The sequence below is a fragment of the Pseudonaja textilis genome, chromosome 1 (genome assembly GCF_049901715.1).
Source record: "Pseudonaja textilis isolate UNSWEBS1 chromosome 1, rPseTex1.2, whole genome shotgun sequence".
Lineage (NCBI taxonomy): Eukaryota > Metazoa > Chordata > Lepidosauria > Squamata > Elapidae > Pseudonaja > Pseudonaja textilis.
Window position 1 is genome coordinate 77,065,693 of NC_141990.1, and position 19,740 is coordinate 77,085,432.

At 37.1% G+C, this 19,740-nt stretch overlaps 1 protein-coding gene across 16 annotated transcripts in view; it reads right to left on the reverse strand.

The window, feature by feature from the left end:
• MAP3K4 (mitogen-activated protein kinase kinase kinase 4) overlaps positions 1 to 19,740 on the reverse strand; it is a 99,734-nt gene that overhangs the window by 17,910 nt on the left and 62,084 nt on the right. For 7 of the 16 annotated variants that reach the window (XM_087938664.1, XM_087938685.1, XM_087938639.1 and 4 more), the window contains 13 exons: positions 19,177 to 19,334; positions 17,781 to 17,897; positions 17,045 to 17,144; positions 16,875 to 16,958; positions 16,175 to 16,441; positions 15,262 to 15,411; positions 13,225 to 13,386; positions 6,448 to 6,581; positions 4,405 to 4,483; positions 4,105 to 4,183; positions 2,146 to 2,242; positions 1,035 to 1,151; positions 35 to 135 (listed from right to left, as the gene is read on the reverse strand). In XM_087938664.1, coding sequence (XP_087794790.1) covers positions 35 to 135; positions 1,035 to 1,151; positions 2,146 to 2,242; positions 4,105 to 4,183; positions 4,405 to 4,483; positions 6,448 to 6,581; positions 13,225 to 13,386; positions 15,262 to 15,411; positions 16,175 to 16,441; positions 16,875 to 16,958; positions 17,045 to 17,144; positions 17,781 to 17,897; positions 19,177 to 19,334 — 1,645 coding nt within the window. The remainder of the gene's footprint in view (positions 1 to 34; positions 136 to 1,034; positions 1,152 to 2,145; positions 2,243 to 4,104; positions 4,184 to 4,404; positions 4,484 to 6,447; positions 6,582 to 13,224; positions 13,387 to 15,261; positions 15,412 to 16,174; positions 16,442 to 16,874; positions 16,959 to 17,044; positions 17,145 to 17,780; positions 17,898 to 19,176; positions 19,335 to 19,740) is intronic. The other 9 variants (XM_087938692.1, XM_087938722.1, XM_087938703.1 and 6 more) reach the window with 3 other exon arrangements.

Sequence of the window (19,740 nt, forward strand, 5' to 3'; positions counted from 1 at the left end):
TAGCATTCATATACAATCATCATTAAAATAGCACCTTCTCTTTCTTCTGTGGGACTTGAATGTCGGCTTAGTGATCTAAACTGTAGTTCAGCAGCAATTGAAGCCAGGCGATCATTTTCAGGAACACTGGAGCCTCTGTTTTTTTTAAATGAAACAATAAAAAAAACACAGTTGTTTTATTGATCAGGACTTTTACTCCCCTCATTTCTAAAGTGGCAAAAGAATGAAAATGCAAATAAGAACACAGCTGTGACTGGTTGTGTTAACCAAAGCTATAGTTAAAAAAAAACCAAGCTAAATATGTATAATATATAGCCACATAACTGTATCCATTATTCTTAATAAAGGACCTTTTTTTAAAAAAAAAAATTTTTAAAAAACAAATATTGTTTTTAATGTTAAGAGTCAGTGAAATTAAATGTGAAAATAGCCGGCATATACCAATGTAAACCTTAAGCTGCATATATGAGTGATTTTAAAAACCCCAATAATCTCCTAATAAATTAATAACTGAAATCTTTGGCATTACCATAGGCCAGCTTTTTGAAAAGAGTTTTAATTGACAGATACACAAATTGCAGTTTTAGGAAATGGAATGGTAAAGCACTGGTTTCACCACCAGTTTGCAAATGCACTTATATAACATCGTGTATCTGTGGTCCTGGTCATATCTCAAATGTGTTTATATCTATGCATTTGTACTGGCTGTATCATTGGTCTAATTTCATGACTTGAATCACAGGTGGTACTACAGAAATGTAGAAAGGGTAGACAAAAGGAACGGCATGCATTAAAGAGAATGAAATAATTCAAACTGTTTTAAAAATAAAAATAAAACATGCATTATTCAAAAATGTAGTCAAACATGCACTTCGTGGAAATGTCTTTAAGAATTTGACACCCTGAATGGAAACAAGTCAGTCATGGGGAACACACAATGGAATCAAGAGGAACTACTGAGGTCTAAGTGCACACATGGTTTGTATGAGTGGCATGAACAAGCATGAGTCTGCCACACTGGGGAGTGGAGCTACCTGAGGTCATTTGCACTGCTGACGGGTTTTGGCTGAGTTGAGTCACTCCCAACAGGAGTGGGGCGACTGAAAGCAGGGCTGCAATGGTTCCGTACATCACATGGGATATTCCTTGTGCTGCAGTGAGAAGAAAAGCTTCAGGAAAAAAAAGAAAAAGCTCTGCCTCCACTTTAAAATGGATTTTTTTTTAAAAAAAGTAAGATGACTCAAAACAGCAGCCTGGAAACCAAAATCTTGTAAAACATTAAAACTTGGCTTCTAACTCACGGGAAGGATTTCTGAACATGAAGTGCTGAAGGCAAAATTAGAAAGAAAGAAAGAAAGAAAAAAGGTAATGAAGATCATGGACCACTTCAGAAGTCACTTGGGGTTTTAATTTATGGACGTGTATTCAACTAACAAAACATGGTTCTTAGTTGCGTTCAACTAAGTTTCATCAACAACAAAACATGGAAGCCGCCATGCTATAGACGAATCCACGTACATTTATTTTTAAGAAACAGAAGATAATGCGATACCACCAAAGTTTATCTTCTGCATCTCAGTTCCTTGGCAATCTCTTAAAAGTGGGCATTTTTAGTAAATGTTAGTAAACACCATCAGAAGCAGATTCTCAAGGCCTCATTAAAAATGTAGACTGGTAGACTGATCTGAGGGACAGCCTCCTTTTCTTGATCACCTCAAGACTGAGCATTCAGAAAGGAAATGTAGCACAGAGCTAGGTTATATGTATAAGAGTAGAAAAAGGAAGACTTGCTTCATTCTGATTGTCTTGCAGGCCACGGAGAAACGAAAAAGGCAACGTAAAGTGTTCTTTAATTTAAAAATCAGCAGAGGGAGAGGAAGAACTAAATTACGCCTCGGCTTGTCATTCAGCAATCGTCAAAGATGCAATTCCACTACAGACAGGCATGCTGCACACACCACACAGAAGAGCAAGTCCTTACCAAGGTTGGACAGAAAGTTGTGTTTTCCCCAGGAGTACAAAGACTGTGCTTCAATGTAGAAGGGGAGGAAGGATAGCTAGAGGATGATATTGCTGGAACTGCTTTAAAAACCTCATTTTTGTTTTCGGTAAGTTAATAAAAACGTGGGACAAGGCTTTACATACCTGAACCCTTCAGGTGTTGGGATGATGAGGTGAGGATTTGGGGGATCACTGTGGCATCTAGGTACTTTCACGGGACGAGGACTATTCCGATTAATAGCTACAAGCAAAAAAAAAGAGAAGAACACTTGTGTGGGAACAGGCAGCATCACATCACACCCCAGATTGTATGCTCGTTGAATTATAATAACTGTCAAAAATGAGAGGATGCACTGGAATTCACTGATTTTGTAACTGTTTTTAAACAGTTCATGGTTTTGTCTTCAAACGTGTCTACCAAACTACTAAAATGAACTTTAATTATCTAATCAGTTCAAAATAAATAGGCTAGTAAACTGAGCAGCAAAACCAGAGTAATTTATGTTGAAGTCATTTGGCATCAGAATTCACAAGAAGCAGGTAAAAGTAAAAAGTTACCTAAGTCATAAGCCAATTCCAACCTTGATGAGTTGGTTAACATGTCTTCAGGGCTACAGAGACATAACCAAGGCAACAACCCAGAAGTGGTTTGCTTACATGGTTACAAGCCCAGACAAAGTGTCCAGCTGTTGCTACCAGCTGTTTAACTTGCCTGTAGGCATAATTTTCACAATTAACCTGGATTGGTTTGAACGACTCACTTTTCAGGCCCATCTTTGATGAACAAATGCATTTTTAATGTCAGAGGTAATCCTCATGGGACTGGCTATTCAGTCATTAAGCAAAGTGGTTGCTAAGTGAAACTGTGACTGTGCTTACAATCTTAATTCATCTTTTCTTTTCCTTTACGGAAATGGAAGGTTTGGTTGCAAAGTTGCCTTTTTAATCACTGTTGTAGCTTTGAACAGTTGTTAAATGAGGTAGTCACTAAACAAGGACTACTTGTAATGGAATAGTTCTTTTCTATAGCCATATAGATGCAGCCGTGCTGTCATGTTTAACATAAGCAACTCATTTCCTTCAGAGAAAGCTACACCCAGTTGAGAAATACATGTTGCAGTTTGCAGATGAGATTCCGCATTTAACCATATAGGCTTGTATCCAATGAAATCAATCAGCAGAATAGTATCAAATTTTTTTCTCCTCGTCAACTATAACAGGAGAATGATGGATAGTTTGCCAGTCTCTTGGAATGTTGTAATAGACAGTCAGTGAACTATATTTTAAGTTGCAAGGTATAAGGTACACAACTCAAAATTAAGGAATCTCAGATAGGACCCTGTGAAAGAAATGCATAGAGATAGCTAAATATCTGGTTTTTGGCACTTGCAATGACAACTGTAAGAAATTACATTGTAGTCTGTTTCTCTTGATTACAAAGGCCTTAGATCCACGTTAAGATGAATAGAAGACTGCAATAATGTGCCCACTGGCGGAAGCCTTTGAAGAGGATCCAAAAACTTCAATCAGTAGAAAAATACAGTGGCAAAGCTATGGGCTACAAGAAGTTATCCAAAACATGCAACTCCATTGTTATCCTCTGGGCCTCTAGTTTCAGAGCTCATTGTAAAAACTGTTCATTACCATTAGAGCTTTGAACAATTTGGGGCCAGGATTCCTAAAATGCCACTCCCTCCCATGTGAAGCTGCCCACTCTTTGACATCATCTGGAAAGACCCAGCTGCATATCCTGATTTCCAAGACTCATTTGACAAGAGGAATGTGCAAGAGGGCCTTCTCAGCTGCTATGCCTGGAATGTCTGTTCTCTGGAAAAGCAATATGGCTCCTTGCCTAATGTCATTCTAATACAATCTCTATTTCGGAAAAAACTCTGCGTCTTTGCTATTTTGTCTTCTCTTTCTTGCTTCTATCTTAAAACATATTACCTGGGGCTTCTCATATTTAAAAATGCTAACGTAATCATTCTTGTAACTGTGATTAAACCAGTGCTTATTTAATTTCCAAATAACTTAGATCCCATCCCATTTTTATAAGCTATTAGCTTCAAAATTCCATAGAAGAGACTACAACTGCTGCCTTACCAAGGTACAAACCTGTAACAGGACTGTGAGGCTTTCCTATAACATGGCCAATGCATTCATTCATCAATGACTGCAAACTCTGGGGGGAAAAACACAGAAAAAAGCCCATTGAAAGTTATACTGCTGTATCTTCAAATCATGAAAAACGAATAGATTGGGAACCCATTACGTTAACTTAATGAAGATTAAGCCATTAATAAGGATAAACTATTAAATCATGTTTTAGTAGGACAATTACTGGTTTCATATATAGTTGGCAATGTTTATCCATTTGAAATGTATGATTAATTAACAGCATACCAAGAAATCATCTTCAGGCAGAGCAGAAATAAAGGCTGGTTCAATGGCTTGAAGAAAATCAAACCCCTGTGTTGCCCACCTGTCCAACAGAAAAAAATTATTTGTTGATGTTTATACCAAAAATTCTATTCATTGAGAACACAGGTAATCCTCAACTTTTGACCACAACTGGGACCAGAACTTTAGTCATAAGTTATTGTGGTCATAAGTCAAGGCACTTATATGACTGTACCAGGTTTCTTTTTTCCCTACTGATTTTACGGCAGTTTTTAAGCAAACCACAGCTGTACATCTGAATCACATGGTCATTAAGCAAATCACATGGTCATTAAGGAAATCGCATATCATTAAATGAAACCATTCTCCCAAATGGGATTTTTTTTTTATCAGAAGCCAGCAAATTACATCACCACAGGGTGCTACAATGAGTCATAAATTGAACTGGTTGAAAAACCCATGAAATATGCCCATGGCACTGTAAAGCACCCATTACGAAGCCATCATAACTTTGAATGATCATTAAGCAACCAGTTAAAAGTTGAGGACCACCTAAAATAATACTCTGTTATACTACCTAAGTCTGGCCTTTCAAGTATTTATAATTTAAGTAATCGGATTAATTCAAGGTTGCATACCTAAAGCTACTTTAAAACTATTAATCAGAAACAGTGCAGTAATCTCCACATGTTTAATTAAAGATACTTTACAAAAAGAAATCAGGTGATCCTTCAAGTTTTTCTAAGGTCGCTTTTTTAGATAAAAAATAAGATTCAGCAAAAATTATCAAAAACCCCTCCAAACAAATTGGGAAAAACTGCTGAATCTGGACTGAGAAAATATAAAATCAGAATAAAGCTGAAAACACGGTAGGCCTTGGATAGAAGTCAACTTGGCATTTTTGCTTTAAATATACTGAGTTATTCATGACTTAATCACCTCCTGCTAGGAGGTGTACTGCAATATGCCTGCTGTACTGCAATATGCTTTATGTGGGGCTGCCCTGGGAAAGCATTTGGAAGCAGCAACTGGTATATGTGGCAGCCTGAACAGTAATGGGTATATCCCATTTATGCTCAGGCGACCCTGCTGTTTGGAAAACTGCACTGGTTGCCAGTGGGCTTCTGGGTACAATTCAAAAGTGTTGATATGACCCTTAAATCCCCACATGACAATGAACGGGTTATCTGTGGGAAAACCACCCAGGTTCATCTGCCCATCCAATCAGGCCAAATGCAAAATGCGACCTGATGGGATTTTGGAAAGTGGCATTTTGGCTTTCTACCTCCATGCATTGGAACTCCGCCCCACAGAGATCTGGTTTGCTCATTCTGTCCTTGGTTTGAGGAGAGCAACTTCTACCTAGGTATTTCATACAGGCAGGAGGGGGCATGTAGTGAGAAATTGGTAGGCACATAATTTTGTGTATTTTTTTTTTTGACATGTTTGTTATTAATTTTGTTTATATTGTATGTCAACTTATCCATTATTTTCAAGGTTATTGTAATCTATGTAATGATTGAAATTGTTAGCCACTTTGGGAACAGACAGCGTACAAAGCAAGCAAGCAAGCAAAGTATGTTCTTTATCCCATGTAAGGTGCTGAATGGCTTGGAACACACTGTTGCAGTTGGAAACCACAAACTTGATTAGGATCAGGCAAGGAGATACTGATATTCTTCTTCCTCCAGACTTATTAGCCCCGCCCCACCAATTCCACAATATCTCGAGCCATAACAATTATTTTTTAAAATAAGTATATTAGAAAGGAAGTTCAATGCCACAATATACTTTCAACTATACTGTCACTTCCCACGGAATTCATGAAGTTCAAGTGTACTCTTAACTGAGGCAATAGTGACTATATTCTATCGAAACTGCAGTGATGATTTAATGCATGGACACTGCATTAATTATTATTTAATAATTTAATCAGTGCTAATTAAATCAATTGCTAGACAGCAATTCTCTTCTGTGTTTAAGATACACACTTCACGGAAATGAAAGGGATAGAAAACATGTAAAAAGCATCTACTTTGTCATTACCTGGGCCTGGTGCCACGTCCACTCTCACATTTAGTGAGGACATAATTCATCCATTTTCTTGCAAAACTGATATACTGGTCTCCAATTTTCTGTCTAAATTCTCCAGACATTAGTCGGATGACTTCTTTGTGATACTGTAATAGATTTCAATGATCAGTCCAGATAATGAGCATTCAAATGGTTAGAACAGGCTAAAGAACAATCAGACACAAATTATCCTACAGTACTTTGGACACATTATCCAAAGATCCAGCTCTTTGGAAAATTCTAGGAAAGGTGGAAGGAAAGAGAAGACGTTGGTGACCAGCAGTAAGATGGATGGACTCACTTACAATGGTGATGGGTGGACTTTGTGCCCATCTTTGACCTTGCTCTAAAGGCAGAGGAAGACCTCTATGATTGACAGGTAATGGCATCTCCCAGAAAAGAAAAAGATTGGCGGTAGCATCCAAATGTGGTTAGGACATACCTCCCACCCACCCCCTTTTTTTTTTACCTGAAAGAAGTCTCATCCTGCTACCTAGAACTGATCTACTGCAACTGAAATAAGATGCAACACAAATGTTTTGCATGTCTGGATCTTACTAGAGAAACTGGGGACTACTGGGACCTCTGTCCTACTTCTGAAACCTTCTGATAAACCACTAACAAAAGAGATAGCCAACATGGTGCCATGCTTAAGGGTTTAGATTGGAGGTGGGAAGTGAAGTAGAGAGACTCAAATTCTAAGTCCTCCCTCAGCCATGGAAGGGTGACTTTGGGCTAGGCATTCTTTCTCTCAGCCCAACCTTCCTCACAGAGTCCTTGTTTTGGGGAAAAATGGGAGGGAGGAGTGCTTTGAAGACTGTCCTGAGCTGCTAAAGAATTAAGATGGGACATACCTTTAGCTAACAAGCAAACAACAAATAAGTTTGAAAGCACACATTCCACACTATAAGCACCACTGGAACAGATTGCTTTTAACAGGCATGATATTCCCCTCTGAAAAAAAAAATCTGAAAAGTAGCCAGGGGTGCAGGGGTTGCCTAAGCACCCGCCGCGGTCTGCGTAGCGCCCCGTGGGAATTAAATTGGCAACGCCCCCTTGAAGCTTTAGCAGAGTAAAGTAATCAAAAGTGATTTTTCAAGGTGAGTCTACATGATTAAGTTTTATTGTTTGACAAAAAATAATAATAGAAAGCACCATGAGAATGCTCTCGGGCAAAGGATTTCACATTTAAAAAATAAAACAAACAAAAACAACAAACAAACCCTGCTTAACAGACAGAAAAACAGCCACAATGCTTCAAATCTAATTGGACTTTCTCTTTGTTCCCTTTCCTTTGATCAGCATTGCTTCTCTATGCTTCTTTCTAGCTCCCTCCCAACAATTCGGCCATGCATTTTATTTTATTTTTCTTTCTTTCTTTCTTTTTTTGCATGCCTTGAGAAACACAACTTCCTTCTCCCACCCACCCAAAAGAAGATGATGATGACAGCGGGAGGCAGGAGTCACTCTCTCCCTTGCAAGCCCCCCAGCGCCCGGAGCTGGCGAAAAAAGCAAGAGCCATTTTTACGATCTCTCTCTCTCTCTCTTACCGGAATACAGTCAAGCCCTTTCCAGCACGCGCGATCCGCCGCCACTGCTTTGCACCTTGCAAATGCAAAAACCACAGAAAGAGCAGCGCGAGCAAAGAAGAGCAGCCAGCCAGCAACCTGCTACCGGTAGTCCAAACTAACAGCGCTGCTTATTGAGTCGGAGGTGTGGGGGGAGGTAGGAATTAGGGGGAGAGGGGACAGAGGGGGTGAGGAACAGGAGAGGAGACGCCTTGGAAACCAGGCAAGAATTTTTCTGCTTCCGATTACCCCCATGCTTACAAGTTGCAAAGGAAACACGGAACTCAAAACAGCCCAGCTGCGCGGCTCGGCTTGGTTCAGGTCTTCCTCCCCACCACTTAAAAACGCGGACTTCCGGCGCTTCCCACGCTTGCAAGCGGAGACAACCGGCTGGCTTTTTTCCACCGACCAGTGGCAACTTTGCAAAAAAGGCATAATAATGATGATGATGATGATGATGTTCGGAAAAGAAAAAAAATTGGAATTCCGATTTTAGTCGGAAGAATATCATGTATGTTTTAAAACAGAAAGATCAAGAGTTTATTTCAAAATGCAGCAATCTCTGTCAAAGCAGGCAAGCTTGGTCCTTTTTGTCATGCACATAAGATACAACACAGAATTGTCAACAACATCAAAAAACCCATTTTTGGTTTTCAAAAAAGCATGTATTCTGATCATGATAAATATTGGGTTTAATACATTAGATTTTTATTCCGCCTTTTGTGGAGATCAGGGTAATGTGCATAGTATTTGTTTATTTAATTTGTACTTTTTAAACAAATAATTCAAGGTAGTGAACATCTTCCTCCTCTTAATTTTCCCCATAATAACAACAACCCTGTGAGGTGAGTTGGGCTGACAGCGACTGACTAGTCCAAGATCACTCAGCTGGCTTTCATGACTAAGGCAGGATTTGAACTCACGGTCTTACTGACTGCTAGCCTGGTGCCTTAACCACTAGACAAAACTGGAACTCTGCAATTCATGCTTATTTTCCCTCACCTCACTCACCCTCTGTGGCTGAGAAAGAGTAATCAGCTCCGATCATCCAGCTAGAACCTGAGATTTCTCATTTCCAGTCTGTCACCTTAACTATGATATTATCTTAGCTCTAATTTTCCTGTATGTTGATTTACATGTAATAGCTATGAAATAGGTTGAGATGATTGCATATAAATTTTATTGAATTTACAATTAAAAAAATAACATAACAACATTACATAAGAAACAGAGAGAGAAAAAGAAGAAAGAAAGAAGAGAAAGAGAAAAAAAAAAAAAAACGCTCGGTCTTGCGACCGAAAAAGGAGAAAAAGGAGTATAAAAGAGAGAAAAAAAAAACAAAAAAAAACACCAAAGAAACGGAAGAAAAAAGAAAATACGTTAAAACCAGACAAATATTCTTTTTGACAGTCTACAAGATCCAATTCTCCAATTCTTCTCTTACTTTAAATATACACATCTTATCGCTATTTATGGATATTTATGCTTATTTATGCTCATTGAACAGTTTATCTCTGATATAACCAATTATACCATGCATTCCAATTATTATCAAATGCTGAAGACTCTTTATTTTTAAGAGCTATGGTTAAATTGTCCATTTCTGCGCAGTCACATATTTTCTGAATGACCAATTGATCTGTAGGTAAACGGGATGATTTCCAGCACTGAGCAAATGCTAATCTGGCCGCAGTTAGAATATGAATTATTATATATTTCGTCTTTTAGGAAAATGTTTATCAGAAATCCCTAGTAGGAAGAACTCTGGTTTATATTCAATTTGATCTTTGGTTATCTCCTCCAGCCATTTTCTAATTTTTTGCCAGTATTTCTGGGCTTCTTTACAGGTCCACCACATATGAAAGTAGGTTCCCTCTATGTTTTTACATTTCCAACATTTTGGACTAGAGTTTGGGTTCATTTTCGCTAACCTCAAAGGGGTAAGTGCCATCTATATAACATTTTATACATATTTTCTTTGTACGCCGCAGATTTCGTAATCTTAATGATTCTATTCCAGATCTTTTCCCATTCTGTTAATGTAATGCTTCTTCCAATATTCCTACTCCACATTATCATGTTCCCTTTCACTATCTCTTGCTCTAATTCTACCTCCAATAAATATTTATAAAATTTAGAGATATTCTTTTTATTTGATCCTAATAAGATTTTATCTAAGTGTTGTAATTTGCTATAGATTCCAAACTCTTTGATATCTTGTTTGTATCTACTATGGATTTGTATATATAACCACTGATCAATTTTAAATCCCTGTTCCTGTAAGTCCTGTCGAGTTCTTAATTTTCCTAAAGAATCTAATAAATCTTTATATTTAGTCGTTTTTGTTATATCCAAATTGTTGGGATGAACCATTGCCTCCATTGTTGAAAGCCAAATCGAATTTTTAAATAATGTTTTTACATATTTTTTCCAATTAGTTAATAGTGAATCTCTAATAAGATGTCTATGAAAATACGCCTGTTTAGTTTTCCCCACATCCCATAGAAATGCGTGCCATCCTCTCTGAAGGTCGTGCCCTTCCAAGGCTAGAGTTCTTTTATTCCGTAAATTGACCCAGTCTTTTAACCATAGTAAGTTGGCTGCCCAATAATATAATTCCCAGTTTGGGCGCTAGCCCACCTCTACTTTTTGCATCTTGTAAGGCCTTAATACTGATTCTAGCTTTTTCCCTTGCCAAATAAATTTAAGAGTTACCTTATTTATATCATCAAAAAAATTTTTGATAATTTTATTGGGATTGTCTGGAATAAGTAAAGGAGTTTTGGTAAAATGTTCATTTTGATTGTGGCAATCCTGCCCAGTAAAGAAAGCTGCAACTTATTCCAAGATTCTAGATCTTTCTTAATTTGCTGTAACAGTTTATCATAATTATTCTCTTTGAGTGATTTACTATGTGGTGTTAACCATATGCCTAAATATTTGACCTTTTTTGTTGCCTGTATCCCCATGGTTTTTCTAATTCTTTCCTCTGGTTCTCTGTTAGATTTTTAGTCAGTAATTTCGTCTTATTTCTGTTGATCTTTAATCCTGCTACTGAACCATATTGTTCTAGTTCTTTTATTAGATTATGTCCTTTTTCCATGGGATCCTCTAGGAAGAAAACCATATCGTCTGCAAACGCCTGTAATTTATATTCCTCTGCCTTGACCCTAACCCCTTGGATTTCAGGATTTTGTCTTATCCGCGTTAACAATGATTCTAAAGCAAATATAAATAAGAGGGGTGAGAGAGGGCAACCCTGTCTAACGCCCTTTTCAATGCTTAGTGGGCCTGTTTGTTCACCATTAATTAGTATATTGGCTTGTTGGGTATTGTAAATTGTTGTGATAATATTCTCGAATTTAGTGCCCAGATTCATGTTATAGATTTTTGTATTAAAAGTGCCAATGTAAGTTATCGAATGCTTTCTCCGCATCTAGAAACAAGAGTGTAAATTGTTTCTCTGGATGAGCTTCATAATATTCTAAGACGTCAATAACGGTTCTTAAATTGTTTTTAATTTGGCGGAATGGAAGGAAACCATTTTGGTCTTCATGAATGTATAAATTTAAAACTTGTTTTACTCTATTCGCAATAATTGAGGTAAATAATTTATAATCGGCGTTTAAAAGTGAGATTGGTCTATAATTGTTGATATATCTGGCATCCACATCCTCCTTGGAATTAACGCAATCAACGCCTCCTCCATGAGTCTGGCATTTTGGCAGCCGAAAGTACTTCGTTAAACACTTCCAGCATCAGAGGCCCTACTAAATCTATTGTGGCTTTATACAATTCTACTGGAATCCCATCTGGACCAGGGGATTTATTATTACATTGATTTTCCATTGCAGATTTTAACTCAGACCATGTAATATCCTTATTTAGTAATTCTTTGTCTCCTTCCCCTATTGTTTTATCATTCGTATTCTCCAGATAAGTTCTTATTTTATCCTCAATGATTTCTTCTTTTTATATAATCTTTGGAAATAGTTTAATATAATATCCTTTTTCTTCTCAATCTCATGTTGTGGGATGCCTTTCTCGTCTATTAATTGGTGTATCAATCTCTTTTCTTTTTCTTTTTTAAGTTTATAAGATAGCCATCTTCCTGGTTTATTGGCGTGTTCAAAATAATTTTGTTTGGACCTTCTCAAGCTAACTTCTATTTTATCTTGTTCAATTAAATTCAGCTTATGTTTGGCTAGTATTAACTGATTTTGTAGTCCTTGGGTCTTAGGGGTTTTTTGTAATTGTGTTTCTAAGTCTTGGATTTGTTGTTGTAACGCGTTTTGTTGGGCATAAATTCTCTTGTTTCTCATAGCATTATAGGAAATTGTTGTGCCTCTTATAAATGCTTTCATAGTATCCCAAATGTTCTGTTTTGAAGTTGTTTCATTATTATTATCTTTTAGAAAATAGTTTAGCTCCTCTTTCAGTTTATTAATATACTCTTCTTTGTTTACAATTTGGTTATTTAGTGTCCATCTTTTTTTTATTCGTCTCCTATCCCTCCAAATTAGCTGTATTGGGTTATGATCAGCCCATTCATTCGGTAGAATTTTGATTTCTTTTATTTCATTAGCCAAGTCCAAATCCATCCAAGCCATATCTATTCTGGTCCAAGTCTTATGTGGGTTAGAATAATATGTAAATTGTTTTCCTTCAAGATTCCGTTCCCTCCATAGATCTTTTAAATTTAACTCTCTCAACATTTCCTTACATGCCGCAGAGTTCCCTTTTCCCCTTCTTGTTTTTCCCCATATTACTATGGTCTTTCTGGTAGTCTGCAATGGAGTTAAAATCGCCAATCAAGCAAATGTTTCTTTTTTCAAAGCCTACTATTTTTTGGTGAAGGTGTTTAAAAAATTTCCCCTGGTCATCATTTGGGGCATAGATTGCTACAAGTAAAAATGTGATGTGGTTTATCCAAACTTGTATAACCAGAGTTCTTCCTTCAGGATCCGACCAGATTAATTCTGCCTTTACATCTTGTTTTACATAAATTGCAATTCCTTTTTTCTTGTGTTGGTCGGCCGGTGCTGTAAAAAGTTTACCTAATTTTGGACAAATTAATTTGTCCGAAATAGGTTGAGATGAAGTAACAGTTTGCCAATGTTTAGTTAAAATATACGACTTCCTTTTCTTCTGAAAAGGCAAAAGAATTTTCTCTTGGACCTACCTCAAAGCCGAAGTTGTAACACTGAATCATGGCTTCTCTATAATATTGCTGCAGGGTGGCAAATTCTGATTCATCAAATTCAGCATCAAATTCGGAAGTGAACATATGATCAACTCTATCGATTGCGCTGCTTATTTTATTGCACAGGTGCAAAGCATCACTCTGGAAAATACGGAAAAAAGCTCTGCTGATATGTTTGGAATGTAAAGACGCATAATTCTGCTGGAATTTACATAAACATAACAATATTAATAATAAACATAAATGCCTACATCCTTGCTATTTAGAGCATTAATCTAGAATTGAGGGGTAGTATTACAATCCTAAGCAGGTAGATCTCAACTGTTCAGAGTTACGACAGGAAAGGATGCTTTACAGTCAATAAAGTACTTCAGCCCATTATAAAATGTCACTCCTGCTCTCCATTTACAATTGGTTGTAGTGTCCTGCAGCCAGTTTCTGGCAAAAAATGTCCATTTAGGATGATGGTTTCACACTTACAACTGATTTGAACCTATGATCATGTTACTTACTTAACAACCGCTATAAAAATGATTGTAGAATATGCAGTCACCTAGGTGCCTCATTTTATCACTGTCATAACTTATGACTGAAATTCTAGTAACAATTCTGGTTGTAAGTCAGGGACTACCTGTGTACATGTACCTGGAGTTAGCCTCACTGAAATTAATGGAATTACTTCTGTCAATGTGTGTAGAAATATAATATTAACAACTAAAAAAAAGTCATCAGTAATATGGCATGTATTCTTTTGGCAGATACATTTGACTATGAGTTGTGGACATGAAAACATGTCTCTTACACACACTTCATAATTATATTTATATATACACTGCTCAAAAAAAATAAAGGGAACACTTAAACAACACAATGTAACTCCAAGTCAATCACACTTCAGTGAAATCAAACTGTCCACTTAGGTAGCAACACTGATTGACAATCAATTTCACATGCAAATGGAATAGACAACAGGTGGAAAGCATAGGCAGTTAGCAAGACATCCCCAATAAAGGAGTGGTTCTGCAAGTGGTGACCACAGACCACTTCTCAGTTCCTATGCTTTCTGGCTGATGGTTTGGTCACTTTTGAATGCTAGAGGTGCTGTCACTCTAGTGATAGCATGAGACGGAGTCTATAACCCACACAAGTGGCTCAGGTAGTGCAGCTCATCCAGGATGGCACATCAATACGAGCTGTGGCAAGGTTTGCTGTGTCTGTCAGCGTAGTGTCCAGAGCATGGAGGCGCTACCAGGAGACAGGCCAATACATCAGGAGACGTGGAGGAGGCTGTAGGAGGGCAACAACCCAGCATCAGGACTGCTACCTCCACCTTTGTGCAAGGAGGGACAGGACGAGCACTGCCAGAGCCCTGCAAAATGACCTCCAGCAGGCTATAAATGTGCATGTGGCTGCTCAAATGGTCAGAAACAGACTCCATGAGGGTGGTATGAGGGCCTGACATCCACAGGTGGGGTTTGTGCTTACAGCCCAATACCGTGCAGGACGTTTTGTGTTCCCTTTATTTTTTTGAGCAGTGTATTTTCAGTCATGTTAGGAATATATTGATAACTCCTCAAAGATACATATAGTTTTTTTAAAGGTTCTGTTTCCACTTCCTATTATGCAGCACTTATGAAAATGTTTTTAATATGTATCAAAACAGAGACAGTTCTGCTGCCTAAACAGTACATGCAATCCTTACAAAATGTCACGTTCAACTTATTTGCAAATCGCTAATCCAAATTCATAAGCTCTCAACAGTTCTAGACAATTTATAAAATGACAAATATTTGTAAAACTCAGGGCACATATTGCCTTACTGACTTTCTATGGAAAGCAGATCTAAGTGGTTTATTGTATATTTTGAAACAATAAATGGAGTAGAATCAGCAGCTGACACCAAGAGAGGACAACTATGGTCCCTTTAGCACCTGTGACCTGAAGTCCACAGGTCATAGAAGAGCCATAGCAGTGTGCTCCTGGTCTAGGAGAAAATAAATTAAAAAAGTACTGTACCTTCAACTCTTGCAAAGCTTTGGCAATTTCCGGTTGGCTGGAAGTTTGCTCCTGCTGCAAAGAGATCAATCCTTCAAGTAACTGCTGAAAGGATTTTCTCTGGTTTACAAGATGAACCGGCTGCATTACCACAAGGAGGAGGTTGTCAACCTAGAGCAAAAGGGAACACAGTGTTGCTGAAAAGAGAATTCAAATTATTTGATGCACTCTAAATATTCCAAGGATGGAACTTCTCTTCCCAGAAAAATTAACCAACTTAACGAGAATCAGTTACAGTTTTGGATTTACTAAAGGCTTCTCTCATTATAATCAATTAAAACCAATTTTATAAATAGAAGCAGGTTTCTATGCATAGGGTTTGTCCAAATATTTACTGGAAGTTAATAGAGGAATGAGAATCTTGTGTGCTAAAAAAAAAAGTGTTAATTATCCCATTTGTCAAAAGGCGGTCATTCTCACTGGAATTTTAATTACACTTATGTGTGTTGTTTCTTGGGGAAATTAAAGATGAAAGGTTTGTTTACAACATGAAAATACTACCCTACTTTTATTTGTGCCTTCAGATCATGATTGTCAGGGAACTTCCTAGACAAATCCGTGCAGATTTATTACCAATGTTTTTCAGAAATGGTTTGCTGTGACTTCTTTTCTAAGGGTGAAGAGTGTATGGCTCACCCAAAGTCACCCAGATGGCTTTGAGCCAAAGGAAGGACTAGCACTCACTGTCTCCTGGTTCCTAGTCCAGCACTTTTAAGCATTAAATCAGACTGGCTCGATAACATGTTTAAAATACCTAACAAGGGAAAGCCACATTATTAAATATCCGGGACCTTATGGTAGTAATATTTCAGATATAATTTAGAACACATTAAGCATTTGGGTCAGTGTTTTAGCTAACACAGAAAGACTTTACCTTCATATTTTTCAGTGTATTAATAGTTTCCACTTGAGGAACTATTTTGATTGGCTGGCCTTCCCAAGTGCTCCAGCTATCATCAAATTCTTGGTCTTTTTCACTGTATTTTGTCATCAGTAAAAACGATTCCCCTGCAACCTCATCAGAATCTTTCGAGCAATCCTTTCCTGCAGCTGCATTAAGCAACTGCAAGATAAGAGATTTTTCCTGTGCAAAAGTATCTGGCACGAAAATTTGTAAATTTTCAAGCCCAGGAATTTGTACCTGTAAAACAAATCAAAAAGGTCGAAACAGTTAATAAGGAGATCCATATCCCATTTTCATAATTTTCTCTGTTTGGTGGAGAGGTCAAAACAAATGGATTATCTATGCAAAATAAAAAAGGTTTGTAACACCCCCCCCTTCCCCCAGCCTCCAATACAGACTGCTTTTGTTTCTTTGATGTGCAAAAAGTTTTCGGAGACTTAATTATGGGAATTCCTCTGAACTGTGACAATTCCAGTTGCAAAAAATATTTATATCATCATTACCTGGTTGCTAGCAGTCTAGCCTTAGTAAGTATCTAGAAACAGCAGGCATTTGTCTTCCCATTTAAGTATATTTAAGCTGCCATCCCATGTATCTGAATTTCTGAGTAAGCTCAAGGACTCCTTCCACTAATATTCCCATGCTACGTAGCCCCTGGACTGATTTTTACCTTTGTGTACTGCTGTGCTTTCAGAACAGCAAGGAAATCCCTCACAGAGGCAGATAATGTGAACTCCGCTGCTATTTCAAGGTCCTACAAATATGGTGAGAAAAGTACATTTTGTTACAAATGAACGGCTTAGCATGTAATTGCAACTGGATTTGGTCTAATTTGTTTACCTTTCTTAATCTCTTGGCAAAGCCAAGAGCTTTCGATGCTCTCTCTCTAGCTTCATGAAATAGCTCTTTCAATGCCCGGCTGGTTTCTATAACAGACCTCCTACAAAAATCAAACAAAATGCATTCACAAAACCTTTCATTTCAATATTCCAATTCGGAAAAGAGCATGTAAATGAAGATCAGAAAGCAAATACGTGCAAACAAGAAACTAAAAATGCAATTGCGATAGCTAAAGTATGTATTTTATTTACAAGCAGTTCTTGTTAGGGATCACAACTGGGACTGGCAACACACTCATGAAACAAAATAATCATCAGGGAAACAGTAACTGTGCTTATGATCTTACTTCAGCTTTGCTTTGCAGTCCAAAAAAGGTTGTAGAGTTACTTTAGATTATTGACGTATTAGCAGCCACTAAGTCAGGCAGTCGCTAAGCAAGGATTACCTGCATTGATTATATCTATTGATATAGCTGCCAATCTCAAAATTATGACTCTAGGTGGCACACATAGAATTACAACAAAACACAACAGCAATTTATAATGAAATAATATCAGTTGAGGATGAACCTAACTGGGATCACTGAAAGCACAATATCCCAATGATGCGGTCACCTATTATCCATGTGTGTTGCACAAAAATTGTTCTCCTCATCTTGGCTATATTCCTCATTAACTCTAATCAGTATCAACAATGGTACTCTATTCATATATGAACATTTTCCGAGGAGGAATACCTGATTTCATCTGAAGCAGCACTATCATCAGCACTAGCCCAAAATTCATTACAGCTCTCTTGTAAGCCAGAGTCCAGAAAGATTCCTGTTGATTTTAATAGTATTCCTGCAATCTTACTGCAACAAAAATAAAACAGTCACTTCTGAGAAAGTTTACACACCAAAAAGTTCCTTTCCTGGAACCATAATAGAGATAAAGGAATACTGGCCCTCCAAACATTGCTCAGTGCAAAACCTAACATTTCTCAACCCAGACTGACTCAGACGCTGGAAATTATGGTTCTGCACAGCCACGTTCTGCATCTCTGCACTACCAGGCAAGCAGTAATTCAGATATAAGCATATGATATTTAAATTCCTCCCGTCTTATTTTTTTATCCATCTTATTTGGAGGGATAGTTTGCAATTAAAAAAAAGACTGAACATGGGAGGAAAAGTTAGATACGTTTATCAAAAAAAGAATATCCTTTTTTCATTTATTTACATAAGATGTAAATAAAGCTGTCTGATAAAATCAAATATTTCTGATCCTGATTTCAAGTGGGTTGAAGTTTTTTTTAAAAAAAATATACAGCTAAGAAAATTGCTACTACTTTTAGTACATTAACTTAATTTTGCATTAAGAATTTTCATCACAGCTATATATAATTAGAAACAGTTTCTGTACATGGCTAAATAGAGCACACATAAGCAGATATAAAAGCCATGTCCCACATTTGCATTCCAGGATGCAATAGATCAGGGGTCTATAAACTTGGAAACTTTAAGACTTGTGGACTTCAACTCCCAGAATTCCTCAGACAGCATATTGCCAAGTTTGGAGACCTCTTCAATAGATTAGACTCTGCCCTGTAACTTTGTTTAATTTGTAAAAGAATAACATGGCAACCTAGTGTTTCCTCCGTAAGATATTTCTGTGCCAAAACATAGGATAAGTGTTTTGGAAAAGAGCAGCAAATGAAATTCAACACTCCTGGATAGACAAATTTCTTGGCCAAACTTTAAGGAGTCTATTTGACATGTAGAACAATGTGTGAAAAAGAAAATATTAGCACCAAGAACAGAGCTAAACAGTAAGTAGACATATTTTGAACAAATAATTGGCTTCCATTAAAATTATTCAAATTATTAATATCAAACTAGAAGTGTTAGTTATCATTAAAAAGATGAACTTTTAATTTGTCAGAATATAAAAATTGGGACACATATAAGCAACTTATTAAAATGTATTACAGTTGTTAATGGAAATGTAGTATTAAAAAGTCAGTTGGACTTTAAAATAAATCCCAGAAATTTTAAATGGGAACTATTTTTCAAAGATCTGAATTTTCACTTACTGGAAAAAAGTAAACCAATATAAACAAAAAGAAGATTCATAGTAATAATGCAATTATACCAGAATAGTTTTCCAGCTTCAGCTTCACCTCCTTGTATATAAGGCGCTATTTCTTTGGTGAAATTCCATTCTTCTTCCAAAAGATTTTTTAAGCTATGAGATGCCTGAGGTAACTGCTGTAGCATTTCGATCCAGTTTTGCATGTAATTAACATAAACCTTGAAACCCAGAGGGAAGAAAGAGTAGGGAAAGCCATTTAAAGAGCAAAGACAAATCCCTCATCCATAATATCATGTTAGATTTATAAAATTGAACACTGCTTACAATTCTCTTCCCAATATAGAATCCTTTTATCAATTCTCATGTTCCTGGTGCAGAATTACAGTCCCCCATCCTCCATGCCAATCAAGAGACAGAATTCCTCAGAAACTACTGGAAACTATAGAGGCTTCATTGGCTTGGAAAAGGGATACTTTCACATAAAGAATTGTGTGCAGGTAGTCCTCAAGTTACAACATTTAGTGACCATTCAAAGTTACAACGGCCCTGAAAAAGTGACTTATGACCATTTTTCCTACTTACAACCTTTGTAGAAGCCCCAAGATCATATGATCAAAATTCAGA